Genomic DNA, 21,930 nt, shown 5'->3' on the forward strand with positions numbered 1-21,930 from the left:
AGCAAGTGCAAGGTGATGCATGTGGGAAAAAAGAACCCGAATTATAGCTACGTCATGCAAGGTTCCACGTTAGGAGTTACGGACCAAGAAACGGATCTGGGTGTCGTCGTCGATAACACACTGAAACCTTCTGCTCAGTGTGCTGCTGCGGCTAAGAAAGCGAATAGAATGTTGGGTATTATTAGGAAAGGTATGGAAAACAGGTGTGAGGATGTTATAATGCCGTTGTATCGCTCCATGGTGCGACCGCACCTTGAGTATTGTGTTCAATTCTGGTCGCCGCATCTCAAGAAAGATATAGTAGAATTGGAAAAGGTGCAGCGAAGGGCGACTAAAATGATAGCGGGGATGGGACGACTTCCCTATGAAGAAAGACTAAGGAGGCTAGGGCTATACAGCTTGGAGAAGAGACGGCTGAGGGGAGACATGATAGAGGTATATACAGTGGTGGAAATAAGTATTTGATCCCTTGCTGATTTTGTAAGTTTGCCCACTGACAAAGACATGAGCAGCCCATAATTGAAGGGTAGGTTATTGGTAACAGTGAGAGATAGCACATCACAAATTAAATCCGGAAAATCACATTGTGGAAAGTATATGAATTTATTTGCATTCTGCAGAGGGAAATAAGTATTTGATCCCCCACCAACCAGTAAGAGATCTGGCCCCTACAGACCAGGTAGATGCTCCAAATCAACTCGTTACCTGCATGACAGACAGCTGTCGGCAATGGTCACCTGTATGAAAGACACCTGTCCACAGACTCAGTGAATCAGTCAGACTCTAACCTCTACAAAATGGCCAAGAGCAAGGAGCTGTCTAAGGATGTCAGGGACAAGATCATACACCTGCACAAGGCTGGAATGGGCTACAAAACCATCAGTAAGACGCTGGGCGAGAAGGAGACAACTGTTGGTGCCATAGTAAGAAAATGGAAGAAGTACAAAATGACTGTCAATCGACAAAGATCTGGGGCTCCACGCAAAATCTCACCTCGTGGGGTATCCTTGATCATGAGGAAGGTTAGAAATCAGCCTACAACTACAAGGGGGGAACTTGTCAATGATCTCAAGGCAGCTGGGACCACTGTCACCACGAAAACCATTGGTAACACATTACGACATAACGGATTGCAATCCTGCAGTGCCCGCAAGGTCCCCCTGCTCCGGAAGGCACATGTGACGGCCCGTCTGAAGTTTGCCAGTGAACACCTGGATGATGCCGAGATGATTGGGAGAAGGTGCTGTGGTCAGATGAGACAAAAATTGAGCTCTTTGGCATGAACTCAACTCGCCGTGTTTGGAGGAAGAGAAATGCTGCCTATGACCCAAAGAACACCGTCCCCACTGTCAAGCATGGAGGTGGAAATGTTATGTTTTGGGGGTGTTTCTCTGCTAAGGGCACAGGACTACTTCACCGCATCAATGGGAGAATGGATGGGGCCATGTACCGTACAATTCTGAGTGACAACCTCCTTCCCTCCGCCAGGGCCTTAAAAATGGGTCGTGGCTGGGTCTTCCAGCACGACAATGACCCAAAACATACAGCCAAGGCAACAAAGGAGTGGCTCAGGAAGAAGCACATTAGGGTCATGGAGTGGCCTAGCCAGTCACCAGACCTTAATCCCATTGAAAACTTATGGAGGGAGCTGAAGCTGCGAGTTGCCAAGCGACAGCCCAGAACTCTTAATGATTTAGAGATGATCTGCAAAGAGGAGTGGACCAAAATTCCTCCTGAAATGTGTGCAAACCTCATCATCAACTACAGAAGACGTCTGACCGCTGTGCTTGCCAACAAGGGTTTTGCCACCAAGTATTAGGTCTTGTTTGCCAGAGGGATTAAATACTTATTTCCCTCTGCAGAATGCAAATAAATTCATATACTTTCCACAATGTGATTTTCCGGATTTAATTTGTGATGTGCTATCTCTCACTGTTACCAATAACCTACCCTTCAATTATGGGCTGCTCATGTCTTTGTCAGTGGGCAAACTTACAAAATCAGCAAGGGATCAAATACTTATTTCCACCACTGTAAAATAATGAGTGGAGTGGAACAGGTGGATGTGAAGCGTCTGTTCACGCTTTCCAAAAATACTAGGACTAGGGGGCATGCGATGAAACTACAGTATAGTAAATTTAAAACAAATCGGAGAAAATTTTTCTTCACCCAACGTGTAATTAAACTCTGGAATTTGTTGCCGGAGAAAGTGGTGAAGGCGGTTAGCTTAGCAGAGTTTAAAAAGGGGTTGGACGGATTCCTAAAGGACAAGTCCATAAACCGCTACTAAATGGACTTGGAAAAATCCAAAATTCCAGGAATAACATGTATAGAATGTTTGTACGTTTGGGAAGCTTGCCAGGTGCCCTTGGCCTGGATTGGCCGCTGTCGTGGACAGGATGCTGGGCTCGATGGACCCTTGGTCTTTTCCCAGTATGGCATTACTTATGTACTTATATTATTGCAGAGAGAGAGGACTGCCTTTCTTTTTTATGTTCAGCTGCATCACTTATCCTGAGGAAATGGTAGAGCTAAGGATACTTGAATCCAGGGGCGTAGCCACAGGTGGGCCTGGACGGGCCCAGGCCCAGCCACTTTTGCTCCAGGCCCACCCAGCCTCTTCTGCCCGCTCTCCCTGTCCACGTGGTCTGCTCACTTTTACTGCCCTGAAGCACCGTTCTCCCTCCAGCACCGGCGATTCCCATAGCCAGCCTTCTGCCAGCGCGCGTTGTCGGGGCCTCTTCTCAGTTGCGTCCCGCCTACTCTGCAACTTCCTGCGTTCCACCTTTGCGGAAAACAGGAAGTTGCAGAGTAGGCGGGACGCGCCTGAGAAGAGGCTCCGATGACGCACGCTGACAGAAGGCTGGCTATGGGAATCGCCGGTGCGGGTGGAGAGGAAATGTGGTGGTGGCGGGCGGAAGGAGAGGAAATGCAGGGGTGGGGGGGGGGGGGGGAGGTGGAGAGGAAATGTGAGGCCTGTGCCCACCCAGTCCACCTCCAGGCCCATCTAAAAATTGAACTCTGGCTACGCTACTGCTTGAATCACCAAGACCACATAGTCAAGATTTTATAATTTAGCAGACAGGGGACCTGGGATCTTTAGCACTCGTTCGAAGCGGAGCTAGGTTCAGCCAGGTTGATGGCGCAGTGGGGGGGGAGCGGACTTCTGCCGGTGCTCATTTTCAGTGCTACATGACAAGAAAAAATAGGCACCGGCACTGGTAGAACTCCGTTTGGGGGAGCAGCCGCTCCCCTGGTGCCCCACCTAGCTACGATCTGATTTCCTGCTATAGGTTCTTTGAAAAGTTGTTAAAAGTTTTAGGGAATACAGTCAGTGAACCCTAACAACAGGGGCGTAGCGGGGGAGGGGGGGTACAAGGGGAGCAGTGGCTTCCCCAAAGTGATTTTGAATGAGATGTCGCCTATGTGGATTGTCCCTTCAGCCTGGCACTGTTTGTTCAGCAATATGACAGTTGGATTTTCACATCTTTTTTTCGAAAAAAAACATTAATGTAATTAAAAAGCATCAATCCTTTACTTTTTACTGTCTATTTCTTTTCTGACCACTCATTTCATGATTATTGCTAAAAATAATTTTTTCATGGGGGAAGTGTGTTAAAAAAAGGTCAGCCCCGGGTGTCAAGTATGCTAGGTACGCCACTGATACTGAGGCCACTCTCTATATGGAAAACTCTTTAAAAAATATATACCGGTCTCAGAATCGTTCTCAGTCCTTAAACAATAATCCTCCCTTACATATAGGTTTTTCATATATTACCACAAATATTTCATTTTGCCTCAGTGGTGCATCATTGTCCAAAATTTACTTTATGGCAATTTCAACAGCACCAAACTCTTAATCGGCTTTTACTTCATCATTTTAATCCCTCTATAATATCTTACACACTTATCTTAAAGATATTCGGACTGGGGGCTCAAAGCTGTCCTTTTTCTGAAGCCATATGGTAACCCTACAAAGAACAGATCTTAAAGAAACTTCAGACCGCTCAAAACATGGCAGCCAGACTTATATTTGGAAAAACGCGATTTGAAAGCGCAAAACCCCTCTGCGAAAAACGACACTGGCTCCCAATCAAAGAACGTATCGCCTTCAAAATCTGCACCTTGGTTCCCAAAATTATCTACAGTGAAGCACCGGGATACATGACAGACCTGATTGACTTACCAACCAGAAACACATCAGAATCAACAGGAACATATCTAAATCTGCACTACCCAAGCTGCAAAGGCCTCAAATACAAATCAACTTAAGCATCCAGCTTTTCCTACATAAGCACACAACTGTGGAACGCATTACCAAAAGCCTTGAAAACGATACACAACCACCTAAACTTCCGGAAATCACTAAAAACTAACCTGCTTAAAAAGGCATACCCTACTGATCCAACCTAAATGCCATATCCCTGCGCCACAACAAAACTAAAGTACATAATGAACATAGCACACCTCTCCAGCTGTATGATTCCCTAATTGTGGCTGTGCCACACGAACTTTATCTCACCACAACATCACTTTGTATTTGTTTCTCACCGGAGTCTGCAAACGCCTCTCCGGTACTATGTAAGCTACATTGAGCCTACAAATAGGTGGGACAATGTGGGATACAAATGCAACAAATAAATAAATACAATGAAACTCCTAATCCAGTGGCTCTGGTCCTGGAGGCACCCCAGCCAGTCAGGTTTTCAGGATCTGCACAATGAATATTCATGAGAGAGATTTGCATACAGTGGAGGTAGTAAGTGCTTACAAATCCCTCTCATGAATATTCATTGTGGAGATCCTGAAACCCTGACTGGCTGGGGTGCCTCCAGGACCAGGTTTGGGAAGCACTGCCCTAATCTCTTGGGGGTCCAGTTTGTCTGTCTTGTATAGGGACTGTCTCTTACGTGTTTGTATACAGTGCTGGTATGTCCAGTAATGCTTTAGAAATGATTAGTAGTAGTAGTAGTTAGAATACTTGTTTTATTTCAGTAGTTTTTATATTTGTAAGTATGAAACATTTCACTTATTCAGTAACGTCTGATCTGCTCCAGTCCAGGTCTTCCTGGGGAATTCTCCCTGGCAGTTAAGGGGTGGAAAGCTTTCCTGTCCATACATAGACTAAAAAAAAAAAAAAAATCTCTGAGCTCAAGAGAAAATGAAACTGAAGAAAAGACGCTTTGAGCTGTACCCGAAGAAGCATCAGTAACGGCAGTAGATAAAAAGGCTGCAGAGTCCAGATAGAAGGCACAGCTTGGGAGCTTCTGATATGAACAACATGCAAAGAGGTAACAATTTAGAACTAAACCTCCCCCACAGGACATCAGTGTGACTGGGTCATGCCTTTTCTTGGTTGCATGTTAGCTGGGAGTGATTCTCTTCCAGAATCCAGATCCTCCAGTCAGAGAGCCCCTGCAAGTGTAATGGGGTACGGAAACTTTAAGCCTTACACCCCCTTGAATTAATGTTCAGGCCTCTAGCCTGCAGCCCCCTCCTCTCCCATTGATATTAAAAACTCAACAAACATGATCATCACACAAATATTCTATAAAAATGCAGGTTAAAAGCATGTGAGGATGGTTCTTTGAGTCTGTGTGTGTGCCTGTCAGGACCTTCTGTTTTGCTTTGACTGCAGCTTGTTCTTTGCTGTCTTCAAGAAGCTGCTGCCCTAGGCGACCATCTAGTGTTGCCTAATGGCTTGGCCCTGCCTCCAGTATGCTCTGTATTTTTGTAGGCCAACAAAATATACTGCTTCTAGGGTCTGGCTGCAAGAGACCCAGCTCTACAGTAAAACTTCTGTACTCGCATGCCGGGTTTCCTCTTCTCCACAGCTCCTGGTCTTTTAAAGTCAGAAAATTTTATTGTCATGACATTTTGTATATGTATTACACTTAAAGGAGCCGCTGTGATAAACTTTAGCGTACATTGTAAGGTTCTCTTGTGTATGCTAAAAATAGTTGGCTTAAAATTCAGACTCTGTGATTAGCATTTCTCTCAAATGCCAGCTGTAGCGTTTAAAGTTCAGTCAGTGCCAGCTGCTTTCCTGATATGATATTAGAAGTGAAAATCCTGGTACGGAAGTGCGCACTAGAGTTATCCAGGTATTGGTGATATTCAATTAAAAATACTTATTCTAATTCACAAAGCGATCCATACGGGTCTTCCAGAATTTTTGGTCAAGCTGACTATTCCATATCTTCCATCTCATTGTCTGTGATCAGCTCATTTTGCCCAATCCGAAGTAAGCCTACTACAAGGCCAGTCTGAAGAGTACTTTCTAGTTTTTGGCACCCTTCCTTTGGAATAATATCCACTCGTCTGAATCAGTTTTAAAGAAATTCAAAGTAAAGATTCACCTTTTCACCATGGCGGTTTCTTAAATTACCTGGACTTCCTGGGGGGAGAAGAGTGCTAGACATAGTTTGTTTTTAATAAAAGCAGGACGATTGCTTCTTAGGGTGACTGCTGATTTTTCTATCTATATAATGGCGTTCTTTTCTTATTAATTTGTTTTGATTATATGTATCGCTTTGATTTATGCTGTAAAAAAAGCGATTATGCAAATTTTAGTAAACAAAACACTCAGCACTGGTATGTGGATACTATCCAGTTGCCTTAGGCTACATTTCTTGATGGCCTAAGAAAACCAGATAATTATCTTGGAACCAGCACTGACTATCACTGATACCCACTCACTGCCAGATCTCCCTGGCACTCCTCCAATAGCACTGAGGCGGTCTGTCCGAATTTTCAGTGGCACTGTCTGGATAATGCTGATGAAAATTCAGGTATGGTCCCGTTCACTGGGTAAATCTCTTATCTGCACCCTTCTCCTCCACTGCTAACTCCAGACTCCGTTCCTTTTATCTTGCTGCACCATATGCCTGAAATAGACTCCCTGAGCCGGTACATCAAGCTCCATCTCTGGCCATCTTCAAATCTAGACTAAAAGCCCACCTTTTTGATGCTGCTTTTAATTCCTAACCCTTACTCACTTGTTCAGTGCCCATGTTTTATCATTCCCACCTTAGTAATTCCCTTAACCCTTATTTGTTCTGTTTGTCTGGCCTAATTAGATTGTAAGCTGTGTTGAGCAGGCACTGTCTCTTCATGTTCGAGTGTACAGCACTGTGTACGTCTTGTAGTGCTATAGAAATGATAAGTAGTAGTAGTAGTGTGGTCCTAGTGAATAGAATCTGTCTGGATAGGAGCACCTCCTACCCAGATAAAAAGATTAAAGCCCCCTGTATGCAAGTTGTGAATCATTTATGGCAGCTGCCACTTGCATAACAGTGTCTTGGGTTGTTTGATATTGCCATCACCAATCATCTTTTTCCCCCCAGCTAAGGCCGAGTATTCATTTATTGACCAACAGTAACATAGTAAATGACGGCAGATAAAGACCTGTACGGTCCATCCAGTATGCCCAACAAGATGAACTCATTTTACATGGTATGTGATACTTTGTATGTATACCCAAGTTTGATTTGTCCTTGCCTTTCTCAGGGCACAGACTGTAGAAGTCTACCCAGCACTCTTCTTGTACTAAGTTCTGAAGCTAACATCGAAGCCCCTTAAAATTTACACTCAAGCCCATCCCTATCTATTCAGTCACGATCAGGGCGTAGACCGTAGAAGTCTGCCCAGCTCCCGTTTTGTTTCCAACTACCGGCGTCGCCACCCAATCTCCGCTAAGATTCCACGGAACCATTCCTTCTAAACAGGATTCCTTTGTTTTTATCCATGCATGTTTGAATTCCATTACCGTTTTCATCACCACCTCCCGCGGGAGGGCATTCCACATTTCCACCACCCTCTCCGTGAAAAAATACTTCCTGACATTAGTCCTGAGTCTGCTCCCCTTCAACCTCAATTCATGTCCTCTAGTTCTACTGCCTTCCTGTCTCCGGAAAAGGTTCGTTTGCGGATTAATAGCTTTCAAATATTTGAACGTCTGTATCATATCACCCCTGTTTCTTCTTTCCTCCAAAGTATACATGTTCAGGTCAGCAAGTCTCTCCTCGTACGGTTTGCAACGCAAATCCCATACCATTTTCATAGCTTTTCTTTGCACCGCTTCCAGTCTTTTGACATCTTTAGCAAGATACGGCCTCCAAAACTGAACACAATACTCCAAGTGGGGCCTCACCAACAACTTGTAGAGGGGCATCAACACCTCCTTTCTTCTGCTGGTTATGCCCCTCTCTACGCAGCCTAGCATCCTTCTGGCCACGGCCGTCGCCTTGTCGCATTGTTTCTTTACCTTCAGATCCTACGACACCAACACCCCAAGGTCTCTCTCCCGAGTCGAGCTTACTAATCTCTCCCCTCCTATCCGGTATCTCTCTTTTGGGTTTCTGCACTAAAGTTTAACTGCCAGACCCTCGACCATTCTTCTAACGTTCGGAGATCCCTTCTCATCGTTTCTACTCTCTCCAGGGTATCCACTCTATTAGCTATTGTATAATTATGGTACAGCCAGAGACCCCCCCACTGGAATGGTGGCGGGCCCAGTCATAGAGCTCAGGCCATTACAGACCTTGGCTGAGTCAGAAATCTGATGGCTGACATAACTGGGAGCTTACTGGAAAAGTATGGCCTAGTTTGTAGCCCGGATTGAGGCCTAAATAAGCTAAATTAGGAAAAGTTAGGTCAATAGATATGGAAACAAAATGGAGGATTTCAGCACAAAATGGAAGCCGTATCTGTTACAAAGTGGAATTTTCTCTAATGTAAGTTAGAAAAACAAGTTGAGAAATGAGACTTTCCTGTGAGCAGGATTGTGGTCAGCTATGGTGTGAGAAAGGAAAGGTGTAGCTGGATGCAGGGTCTTGCTTAAGATTTGTGGTCAAGCGAGCTAAAGACAAAACCATGTTAGCAAGATAGAAGCTACTCATTAGCATGAGCCAATCAGTGGTAACCATGACATTAGCATAGATCCAATCAGGTATATCTACTGTCATATTATCCATATCCTGAGGGCACCTATAAAAATCAGGGTATTTCCTGGTTTAAGTTAGAGAGAGAGAAAAGGGTTGCCACTCTCTCTCTCCAAGGGAAACCAATGTGTCCAACAGAATTGACAAATTACCTAATTGCTTTCCCTTGTAAAACCTTTAATTAGTAAAAGAAATTATAAAAGATTAGGAACTAATTAACACCTGTTTGCAGCTGGATTATTATATTCCTATAATTAATTGATTGTACGTGCCTGTTGTCAATCACTGATTTGACTTATACCTTGGCAAATAAACTCCTCATTCCAAATGATGATTTGTGGGCTTCACTTAATGATCAAAGGCTGTAAGTATAAATGCTTTTGCTGTATCAGGCTATCTTTCTCTGCATTGTATAACCTGTGACATAAATCCAGTTTGTCATAAGGCTGGTATCTTTTCCTTAGACCTAACGTCTCCCTTAGTGGCAATTCCTTTTAGAACTTCACAACTCCTTGATTACCCCAGTACTAGTGCTATTTAGAGATGGAGTCAGATTTAAGGTCACCCCAGCCTTCTTGGGGGGCTCGGGACCCCTCAATTCACAACACTATTTTTGTGTCATCCGCAAAAAGGCACACCTTTCCTTCCAACCCTTCAGCAATATCTCCTACAAATATATTAAACAGAATAGGCCCCAGCACCGACCCCTGAGGAACTCCACTGCTCACCTTCCTTTCCTCCGAGCGGATTCCATTTACCACCACCCTCTGCCACTTGTCGGTCAACCAGTTTCATATCCAGTTCACCACTTTCGGTCCTAAGTTCAACCCTTTCAGCTTATTCATGAGTCTTCTGCGGGGGACCGTATCAAAGGCTTTGCTGAAGTCCAAGTAGATGGTTGAGTTGGCCAGAGGTCGCTACAAGATTTGAACTCAGGTCATAGACACAGTAGACAAGCAACCTATTGATTGCTTCATGTGACTTATTGGGTGGAGTGCTCTGCAGGATGACTTTACTGTGCATGCTGGGGCAGGGGAGGGTGTTAATGAGTAGGTGAGTAAGGTGGGTAGTTAGTGAGTGGGTGGTGATTGTGGGTAATTAGTGAGTGGGAGGAGATGGGGAGGTTAGTGAGTAAGTGGGGAATTAATGAGTGGGTGTCTGGAGTGGAAGGGGTTAATGAGTAGGGGTCCCAGAACATAATCCCTCTGGTTTGGGGGTCCAAAGATGGATCCCCTCTGGCTTAGGGTATTGGATACTGGGTTCCTGAGTACAGAGGGTTTGGAGCTAATGTACCCCAGTGCTTACCTCTTTTTTTTTAATGCTGAAATTCTTTCTCCAGGGTCAGAGATAAACAGGTAGCTCACATTTCTGGGGCTAGTCTTAGTCTAGAATTGTTCCCTGCATAAGTGAATGAGATGTGATTTGTAATTTCAGTTTATGTCTTAAGGAAAAACCCACACTAGTGTGTGTTATCAAAGCCCACATAATGTAAATAACAATTGAACAACATCAATGAACAAATACTGCATCACAAAATATCATATAGCAGAACTCCAAAAATTTCTTCCTGTTCAGTTGCAGGAGAAACATTCCTGGGTCCCGAAAGGTGTGAATCAAAACTGAATAGTTGAAGGTGTATTCTGAAAAATGGCCTAATAACATCTACGCTTGAGCTTTTGGAGAGACATGTAAAAACTTAAGTATATGGATGGAGTCGCATCTTTCTCTCTCCCAGGATGTCCAACAGGGAGCATGCAGAGGATCAGTAGGTGGGACCCCACCCAGGGGCTCACCAGAGCCTTAGAAACGTAGAAACATGACGGCAGATAAGGGCCATATGGCCCATTCAGTCTGCCCATCCTGAGTAACCACTAACTCCTCCTTTTCCTAAGACATCCCATGTGTCTGTCCCGTGCCTTCTTATGACACAGTTTTCATCTCCATGACCTCCACCAGGAAGCCATTCCATGCATCCACCACCCTTTCCATGAAAGAGGTTTTCCTCAGATGCGTCCTAAGCCTATTTCCTCTTAACTTCATCTTATGCCTTCTCATTGCAGAGGTTTCCTTCATTTGAAAAAGGCTCATCTCCTGTACATTAACGCCACTGAGGTATTTAAATGTCTCTATCATATCCTCTCTCTCCCGCATCTCTTCCAGAGATGAAGACTGTGTCGTAAGAAGGCGTGATTTAAAAAAGGTTTGGATCACTTCTTAAAAGAAAAGTCCATAAGCCATTATTAAGATGGACTTGAGGAAAATCCACTGCTTATTTCTAGGATATCAAAAACGAAAAAAGGCTTACAAGTGTCTAAAAATATTTTGTAAACAATACACAAATGGGGATAGACACTGTGTGTTAAATGCAATGTGAAAATGTTGGCTAATGAAGGCGTCTCATATCAACATGGAAGTCTATATATATGAACTTCCTTAACGGCTAAATAGCCGATGTACGGTTATAATCATGGACCACCTCCAACCAACCAGCAGTGCCAAATGTTGTTAATATTTGGAAACCTGAGAATCAAAAAGTCTCTATAATCTGTTTTACTCTCAAATTTATCCTCAGGTAAAGAAAAATATATAGAAGCGCACTGCTGTTCACAAAATAAACATTATAACAAAAATAGACATATAATGCAAAAATTCACTTATCTTAATAGTTTAAATCAAAAAGGCCATCTGCTGGGGCCCGAATTCATCAAATTTCAAAAAAGATTTCATCCATCAGACTGCTGATAACTCCGGTGACATTGTGAGCCCGACAGGACCCTGTTTCGCGGTCTACTGCTTTTTCAAGGGCATACACATTTTCACAGTCACTGGTGTCAATATACAGCTGACACCAGTGACTGTGAAAATGTGTATGCCCTTGAAAAAGCAGTAGACCGCGAAACAGGGTCCTGTCGGGCTCACAATGTCACCGGAGTTATCAGCAGTCTGATGGATGAAATCTTTTTTGAAATTTGATGAATTCGGGCCCCAGCAGATGGCCTTTTTGATTTAAACTATTAAGATAAGTGAATTTTTGCATTATATGTCTATTTTTGTTATAATGTTTATTTTGTGAACAGCAGTGCGCTTCTATATATTTTTCTTTACCTGAGGATAAATTTGAGAGTAAAACAGATTATAGAGACTTTTTGATTCTCAGGTTTCCAAATATTAACAACATTTGGCACTGCTGGTTGGTTGGAGGTGGTCCATGATTATAACCGTACATCGGCTATTTAGCCGTTAAGGAAGTTCATATATATAGACTTCCATGTTGATATGAGACGCCTTCATTAGCCAACATTTTCACATTGCATTTAACACACAGTGTCTATCCCTATTTCTAGGATAAGCAGCATAAAATGTATTGTATTGTTTTGGGATCTTGCCAGGTATTTGTGACCTGAATTGGCCACTGTTGGAAACAGGATTCTGGGCTTGATGGACCTTCAGTCTGTCCCAGTATGTCACTTATGTTCTTATGTAGCCAGTTGGTAATAATTTTCAGCCTGCTAACTGGCTAAGTTACAAAGGCGCGTTAGTTTTTTTAGCGTACGCTAAATGCTAAGATGCCCATTATATTCCTATGGGCATCTTAGTGTTTAGTGCACATGAATTTTTAGTGTGCGCTAAAAACGCTAGCATGCCTTTGTAAAAGACCCCAAAGCTTGGACAGAAAAAGGCTGCCCTAACTTTATGCAGTGAAATTAACCAAGTGATGGTCTGAATATCATCCTGCGCCTGGTTAACGTCTGGGTGACCGCTGATATGCCGGGAGCCACACATGCTGCGATATTGAATGTTCAGGGTCATTTCAGCCTGTGGCTTTGGTATTGTGGATTTTGTTGTATTTTTTTTCAGTACAAAAGAAAATGCATTTCTGTTTTTATTTCTCAATATTGTGATCACGTCAAGTTTGACTTCATGGGGTTCCCAGTTCAATTTTTGTTTCTGACTTATGATTCCTTGTTCTGTATTTGGTGAGGGTCTGTCTGTGATTTGTGTGTGACTGAGGTGTAGTATTCTGTGTACATTTAGTTCCTGTATTGAGAACTGTAGCAGTCCCACTTCTTCTGTTTTACCAGTAGTAGGTGTATTGGTGTTCTAGGGCTCAGTGTAATATTTGTAGTGCTGCCTGTTTTAAATTAGGGTTCATGTTGTTTGCATTATAGGAGTTAGTGCTACTGTTCTCTGACATGTTTGATACATAAAAACAGAAGAATAAAGCATTGCCATATTGGTTCAGACTGAAGGTCCATCAAGCCTAGAATCCTGTTTCCAACAGTGGCCAATTCAGGTCACAAATACCTGGCAAGATCCCAAAATAATACAATACATTTTATGCTGCTTATTCTAGAAATAAGCAGTGGATTTTCCAAAGTCCATCTTAATAATGGCTTATGGAGTTTTCTTGAGGATCTTGAGTTATGATTTTTTTCTCATGTTTTGTATTATTTCACAATGTGCCTGGTAGTGGAGAGATTTATATTGCTATCACTCAGATGACATAAGAATCAGAAATGTATTTATGGTGATTTCCATGGAGAAATGTAATTATGCTCTGCACCTATTTGGTGGTGTTGGGGGGTGGGGGGAGTTTGAACTTTTCTGGATGCAGAGCATGTTTACATTTAACTCAGAATTTCTATACTATGTCAGACTAAAGGTCCGTGAGGGTCATGTATGCTGTGTTACATGTACAAGCATGATCCCTTTTGTGCAGTGGTTCTCAACCATTATAAATTTGGTGTAGACAGCAAGGCTGTGTTTCCTTTACTACCATCAGTGTCTGCAAGCTGGGAAGACCAGCAACCTTGAGAGTCGGGTTCTTGAAATCCCTGTAACTGGGCCCTATTTCTGCTTCCCCAGTACCCCCAATAATAACTGGTGCTTCCAGCTCCAAGTGAAAATGTTGCAGGTCTGCTGTCCATAGATTCTGTTTGCTATATAGTTTGAGAAGCATATTTGCAAGTTTTTGTGTTGATTCACAGTATCTCTGGCAGTGTAGGGCTTTTGTGTTGCTTTTACTGAGGTGACACTAGAATTTGAATACATATTTGTTTTGTTGTATGGCAAGTGAGAAATCTGGAACTAATGTGTTGCATACAGCTTTGGCATATGGAATAGGCAAATACATACTAAACTTAACAGTTAATGAAATATTTAGATGTGCTTTGTTCAGCTGTGAATTTTAGTGTTTGGTGTGTCACATACCTGAATATTGTGTGTCAGGTGTGTCATAACAGAAGAAAGGTTGAGAACCACTGCTGTGGTGTATCCCAACTGAAAAAAAAAGGTTAAAAATAAATCATTACCCTGGAGCCTCAGCAGCATTGAGGATGAGGCACTCTTGGAACTTCTGAACTGGGGGGGGGGGGGGGGGGGGGGGGGGGGAGAGAGAGGAAGATGGAGCCCCACTAGAAAATTGAAATGAGAACCTGGAATGGGACTTGAGGAAATGCAACAAAAGGAAGTGGTAAGAACACTAGAATCAACCCACTTGGAAAACCAAAATGGTTGGACAACAAGGATACAGACAGGTTTATTTTTGATATTTAAAGAAAGATAACAGCTTTGAAAATGTGCATTTCCTTTTTTTTTTTTAGACTGTATCAAAAGTTATATCAGAATTACTTATTTTAATAGTGGGATTAACTTCAAAAAGTTGAAGGGCTGCAAATTAAAAAAAAAAAAAGTTAATGGGCCTATCCAAAGAACCTTGGTCTTATCTGTGTTCAATTTCAACCTGAATGTACTTATCCAGGTATCGACTGCCTGCAAACAACTTAATGCATTAGTCTCATGAGATAAATTTCCTGGAGTGAAAGGGATTAACACTGAGATACCTTCAGCATAAATATAAAACTGTAACTATAGGAGGTTGCATTAGAAATGTTAAACAGTGAAGGCGAAAGGGGGGACACCTGAGGAACCCTGCACAATGCACCCCAAGAATCAGAGAGTTCACCTTGCATCATCACCCTAAATGATTTAATTAAAAAGCCCCAAAACCATGATAGAACAGAAACCCTGAATCCCTAATGAATCCAGCAGCAAAATCAAGACGCTGTGATCACTTAAGTCAAAAGCAGTGTTTCTAGTCTTAGGGGTCCTTTTGCTAAAGCTTAGAGCAATGGTAATAGAAACGTAGAAGAAACATAGAACATGACGGCAGAGAAGAGCCAAATGGCCCATTCAGTCTGCCCATCCACAGCAACCACTATCTCCTTCCCCTAACAGATCCCACGTGCCTGTCCCATGTTTTCTTAAATTCAGACAAAGTCCTCGTCTCCACCACCTCTACCGGGAGGCCATTCCACGCATCTACCACCCTTTCTGTGAAAGTATTTCCTTACTCCTGAACCTATAACTTCTTAACTTCATCCTATGCCCTCTCATTCCAGTTTTCCTTCATTTGAAAGAGGCTCACCTCCTGTACATTAATGCCATGGAGGTATTTAAATGTCTTCTTCAGTGAATACATATTGAGAGCCTGAAGTCTGTCCCCATACGCTTTACGACAGAGACCACTGACCAGTTCTGTAGCTGCCCTCTGGACCGACTCCATCCTGTTTATATCTTTTCGTAGGTGTGGTCTCCAGAATTGCACACACTACTCTAAATTGGGCCTCACCAGAGTCTTATACAAGGGTGCTATCTCCTTTTTTCCTGCTGGCCATTCCTCTCCCTATTCAGCCAAGCATTCCTTCTGGCTTTGACCATCACCCTTTCTACCTGTTTGGTCACCTTGAGATCATCCGACACAATCACCCCTGTACTATACCATTCCCTTGGCTTTTTGCAACTTAAGTGTATGACCCTGCATTTTTTAGCATTAAATCTGAGTTGCCTATTGCTGGACCATTCTTCAAGCTTCACCAGATCCCTCTGCATGCTATCCACACCCTCTGGGTGTCTACCCTATTACAGAGTTTGGTATCATCTGCAAAGAGACAGACCTTCTGCAATATCATTCACAAAGATGTTAAAAAGAGCCAGCCATTAGCATGTGGTCATTAATAGGAAAAATAGACAATGGGGCCATTTTACTACACCCTAAAAGTGGCTAAGTATGTGGGAGAGATGCATGCTGGGGATTGCGCAGGTCATGTTTTTAGCACAGCTTAGTAAATGATGTATGCCAATAAGCTTTAGTAAAAGGGTCCCCCTTATTTCTTTTTAGTAAGGGGTCCTTTTACTAAGCTGCATAGGCGCCTATGCGCCAAATGGAGATACCGCCCGGTTACCGCGTGGCCCTTGCGGTAATTCAATTTTGGCGTGCATCTGCAGACGCATGCCAAGTGGCATCTGACGCATGTAGTCATTACCGCCCAAATTCTTTACTGCTAGGTCTATGGCTGGCGGTAAGGTCTCAGACCCAAATGGACACCTGGCAATTTTGATTTTGCCACATGCCCATTTTGGCCAAAAAAAGGCATTTTTTACAGGTGTGCTGAAAAATGATTCTGCGCACGCCCAAAAACCCGCACCTACACTACCACAGGCCTAAGTGATGGCCTGTGTTTTCCTTGTGTAAAGATTGAAGGATTCATCCAGCACTTTTCTCTCTTTGCTGTCATCTCTGGCCAGGGAGTTGTATGAAGATCTATTGAAAAATAACGTTTTCTTTTGATTTGATATGGGAAAAAAAATGTTACCTTGGGATTGTTTTTTGCCTCCAGTTTTCTGATTATGTGGATGATGGGTTTCCTCCCAGTTTTTGTAATGCTACTATGATGTAGTGGAATTTTATGGCCATGATTGAAATTTGCAGTCCTAATATTATGTACGGTTAGCAACCTGAATTATTATTTTTTTTCTGAGTTCTTTCTCAATCATTTTGGCTGAGTTATTTTTTGGGAGTGCTACTACCATATAATCATTTGGTTTTTTTTAAACAGCAGTATAGCTTGTTGTCAATTTTGATTGCTATTTTCCTTGAAATTTTGGTCAGCTTGTAGGTTTTATATAGAAATCTGTAGCGGCCTGCCTTATGTATTGTCCGAAAAGGTAGCCAGACCAATAAGAACAACCAGATAAAAGATTCAGGGGCCCTTTTACTAAGCTGCGTAAGGGCCTATATGTGCCCAACGCGCGTGAATTCCGAGTTACCGCCTGGCTACCGCGTGTGCTGGGCAGTAGTTTCATTTTTGGTGCATTTCCCCTACAGGCGCCAGAAAATAACTTTATTTTCTGTCACGTGGCGCTACTGGGTGGTAAAATCCATTTGACTTGCGTAGACCATTACCACCCAGTTAACGCGTGAGACCTTACCGCTACGTCAATGGCTGGAGGTAAGGTCTCAGACCCAAAATGGACGTGTGTCAATTTTGATTTTGCCGCACATCCATTTTCGGTCAAAATAAAAAACGGCATTTTTACAGGTGCGCTGAAAAATGGATCTGTGCACATCTGAAACACGCACTTACACTACCGCAGTCCATTTTTCAGCGCACCTTAGTAAAATGACCCCTCAGTGCAGATCTAGTGTGTTACATAGTTTTGATAAGCAGTATAAATAAGAATATTTAAAAAGGACAACGTGATTAGTATAGCAGGTGCTGGTAGAAGCAATGGGGTGGAGCACCCTGTCTAGTAATAGTGATTGAGTTGTAAGCTCTTCTTTGTAGGGACCCTGATACATATAAATAATTAAGCATACTGAATAACCAGTCTAGGATAGAAATGTACATTTTTTAAGCAGCATATCTAGCTTGCCTCATATTTAGTAATATTTATTTTATTTGTTACATTTGTATCCCACATTTTCCCACCTATTTGTAGGCTCAATGTGGCTTACATAGTACCGGAGAGGTGTTTGCAGACTCCAGTGTGAATAAATACAATTTGATGTTGTGATTAGATAAAATTCATGTGGCAGAGCCACATTAGGAATCGTAGAGCAGAAGAGTTGTGTTATGTTCATTACGTGCTTTAGTTTTCTTGTGTAGCCGAGATCAGGCATTTAAGTTGGATCAGTAGGGTATGCCTTTTTAAACAGGGTGGTTTTTAGTATTTTCTGGAAGTTTAGGTGGTCGTACGTCATTTTCAAGGCTTTTGGTATCGCGTTCCACAGTTGTGTGCTTATGTAGGAAAAGCTGGATGCGTAGACAGATTTGTATTTACTACTACTACTACTACTACTTAACATTTCTAAAGCGCTACTAGGGTTACGCAGTGCTGTACAATTTAACATGGAAGGACAGTCCCTGCTCGAAGAGCTACAATCTAAAAAGACAAATGTACAGTTAATCAGATAGGTCAGACGGATTGGGGCAACCTATATGTTCGAAAGGTTAGGTTCCAAATGCAGCATTGAAGAGGTGAGCTTTAAGCAAGGATTTGAAGATGGGTAGGGAGGGGGCTTGGCGTAGGGATTCAGGAAGACTGTTCCAGGCATAGGGTGAGGCAAGGCAAAATGAGCGGAGCCTGGAGTTTGCCAATGGTGGAGAAGGGTACTGAGAGGAGGGATTTGTCATGTGAGTGGAGGTTACGGGCAGGAACGTAGGGAAGATGAGGGTAGAGAGGTAGGGTGGAGCAGCCAGAGTGAGTGCATTGTAAGTAAGCAGGAGAAGCTTGAATTGGATGCGGTATCTGATCGGAGCCAGTGAAGCGACTTGAGGAGAGGGGGTGATATGAGTATATCGGTTCTGGCGGAATATGAGATGTGCTGGCAGAGTTCTGAATGGATTGAAGGGGGGAAAGATGGCTGAGTGGGAGGCCAGTGAGGAGCAAGTTGCAGTAGTCGAGACGAGAGGTGATGAGAGCGTGGACGAGAGTTCGGGTGGTGTGCTTAGAGAGGAAAGGGCGAATTTTGTTGATGTTGAAAAGGAAGAAGCGACAGGTTTTGGCAGTCTGCTGGATATGCGCAGAGAAGGAGAGGGAGGAGTCAAAGATGACCCCGAGGTTGCGGGCAGATGAGACGGGGAGGATGAGGGTGCCATCAACTGAGATAGAGAGTGGTGGAAGAGGAGAAGTGGGCTTAGGTGGAAAGATGAGGAGCTCGGTCTTGGACATGTTCAGCTTCAGGTGGCGGTTGGACATCCAGGCAGCAATATCGGATAGGCAGGCCGATACCTTGGCCTGGGTCTCTGCGGTGATGTCTGGTGTGGAGAGATAGAGCTGGGTGTCATCAGCGTAAAGATGATACTGGAAGCAATGAGATGAGATCAGTGAGCCTAGGGAAGAGGTGTAGATAGAGAAGAGAAGGGGTCCAAGAACAGATCCCTGGGGAACTCCAACAGATAGCGGGATGGGAGTGGAGGAAGATCCATGAGAGTGCACCCTGAATATGCGGTGGGAGAGATAGGAGGAGAACCAGGAGAGGACAGAGCCTTGAAACCCAAAAGAGGACAGTGTGGCAAGAAGTAAATCATGATTGACAGTGTCAAACGCAGCGGATAGATCGAGGAGGATGAGGATGGAATAGTGGCCTCTGGATTTGGCGAGGAGCAGGTCATTGCAGACTTTAGAGAGTGCTGTTTCTGTCGAGTGGAGAGGGCGGAAACCGGACTGGAGTGGGTCGAGGATGGCATGAGAGGAGAGAAAATCAAGACAGCGGCTGTGAACGGTATTTAAGTCCTTTACAGCTTGGGTAGTGTAGATTTAGATATGTTCACGTTAATTCGGATGTGTTTCTGGTTGATAAGTCGATTAAGTCTGTCATGTATCCAGGGGCTTCACCGTAGATGATTTTGTGAACCAGGGTGCAGATTTTGAAGGCAATGCGTTCTTTGATTGGGAGCAGTGTAATTTTTCGAGGAGGGGTTTTGCACTTTCAATCACGTTTTTCCAGATGAGGCAAGCTAGATATACTGCTTTAAAAATGTACAGTGCGGCAATGGAGGATTAAGTGACTTGCCCAAGGTCACAAGGCGCCTCAGTGGGAGTTGAACCCAGGTTGCCAGGATCAAGGCCTTCTGCACTAACCATTAGGCCACTCCTCCCTCACAGCTCCCTGAATCTTTGCCCAACTCCCAATAACTCAGACTTGACAACTATTAGGTGGCAAATCTTGGCCGCAGCTTTATTATTATAAATAAAACTTTAAAAAATAAATGAACATAACTGAATAGGACCAGACGGTGTCATACTAGTCCATACATTCAATACATAACTCATCTCTTCACAGCCTGCGGTAACGCAAGACTGCAAATAATTTAAATTATTTTTCAACCCCTCCTTTCTTTTAACCTAAAAGCACGGCGGAATCGCACATGCCTTACCTCCTACACTTCTACAATCACCACTCACTTCTAACTTCTATCGCAAACTCTTAAGTTGCGACAAAACCTACAATAATACAAGACCCTAAAACTCTCTAACCATCCAAAACCTACGTGGTGGGTGGGCGGGCAATTTAATACTTAATTAAATAGAAAATTTCACTTCAGCTGACTACTCTCTTCAGCTCCTTTCCCACTCAAACTTCTGTACTTCTACTTCATTTATTTATTTTTGTTACATTTGTACCCCGCGCTTTCCCACTCATGGCAGGCTCAATGCGGCGGGCAATGGAGGGTTAAGTGACTTGCCCAGAGTCACAAGGAGCTGCCTGTGCCGGGAATCAAACTCAGTTCCTCAGGACCAAAGTCCACCACCCTAACCAGGGTTGCCATATAAAAAAAAAATTCCCACCCAAAACAGCCCAAAACCCGCCCAAAAACCGCACACACCCCACCCCCGCCGTCATCACCCCTGCCCCTTCCGTCATCACCCCCACCCCCGCCGTCATCAGCCCGCCCCCACCGTCATCGCCCCGCCCAATACGTCGGCAACCCCGCCCAAAATGTCATAAACCCCGCCTCTGTCACCATTAGCCCCCCCCCCCGCCGGCCGAAAACCGCCCCAAAACCCGCCCCAAAAAACCAAAACCAGCCCAAAAAACTGCAACCCGCCGCGGGCAAAAGTTTCCCGCGGCGGGTTGCGGAAAACCGCCCATCTGGCAACCCTGACCCTAACCACTAGGCCACTCCTCCATCACCTTCCCCCACATCTAAAACCTCCTCACCTGCCCATCATTCCATTGCTAATTCTCAGAAGCACTTCTTTTTCTGGAAGGGCTCAGCCAAGTTATAGCAGCCTCCTTTAACTTGAGCTAATTTATTAGTAGTAGTAGCTGACTTTCCTCCTAGCCTCCATTTCTAATCTTTCTCCTTTTGTCTTTGTTAGCTGCACTTCGCTTGCTTCTGCTACAGATTGCTGACTGCTGATTTAAGTAAGAGAAAATAATCTAATCTAATCTAAGGTTTGTATACCATGCTAATCCCAGTTTGAGGTTCAAGGCGGTTTACAAAAACAATCTCATAGCACAAAAAAAATCATCTAAAAATATTCTTAAAGTCCAATGGATTCCAAGATGGCGTTGTAGTGAGTTGCTGCACCAGATGCCCCCAGACGCGCTCCGAGTTAGAGCTGAGGAGGACTCCTGAACCCTTCGTGAGATGGAGAAAAGTAGAGGAAAAGTACGGGAGTTTCCCTCAACCCCTACTGGGACTCACCCTTCCCATCAACCAACGTTGGAGCGCTTCGGTGGGACGACGGGACCTAGACAAACTTCTTCCCCTGCTACTGGCGCCGACATATCTGAGTTGGCCGGCAGTGCAGACGGGGTTTCTTTGAGCCCCGTCATGCTTGCGGCTCCCCCACAGCCAGGAGGAGGAGGCATGGAAGCGGGGCGTGCACTCAGCTTCCCGGAGAAGAGGAGCAGAATGTACAGGGAGGGAACCTGCTCATGCCAGATGAGGTGGTGGAGAGTGGTCTGGTAGGAGAACAAATTTCAAACTTTCCTTTAAAGATAGTTACTAATCTGAACCAGATCCTTAAAGCCCCCCCCCCCCCCCCCCCCCACCCCCCCCCCCCCCGTTCTTTCATTGGGGTCATTAAGTAAACCAGCCGTAGTGACAATGGAGTCACTCTGGGACTTGACATTCACTTTGCATTCCTCCCTGCAATCTTTGATTTTAAAAAAAAATACAGTGGAAATTAGGTT

General features: G+C 43.9%; 1 protein-coding gene across 3 annotated transcripts in view; it reads left to right on the top strand.

Moving 5' to 3' along the window:
* The first annotated feature begins 5,221 nt into the window (after positions 1–5,221).
* Positions 5,222–21,930, top strand: part of LOC115465326 (GTPase IMAP family member 9-like) — a 41,496-nt gene continuing 24,787 nt past the window's right edge. For all 3 annotated transcript variants that reach the window (XM_030195744.1, XM_030195752.1, XM_030195760.1), the window contains exon 1: positions 5,222–5,291. In XM_030195744.1, coding sequence (XP_030051604.1) covers positions 5,273–5,291 — 19 coding nt within the window. In that variant the 5' untranslated portion in view covers positions 5,222–5,272. The remainder of the gene's footprint in view (positions 5,292–21,930) is intronic.

This window comes from Microcaecilia unicolor, chromosome 1 (assembly GCF_901765095.1).
Source record: "Microcaecilia unicolor chromosome 1, aMicUni1.1, whole genome shotgun sequence".
Lineage (NCBI taxonomy): Eukaryota > Metazoa > Chordata > Amphibia > Gymnophiona > Siphonopidae > Microcaecilia > Microcaecilia unicolor.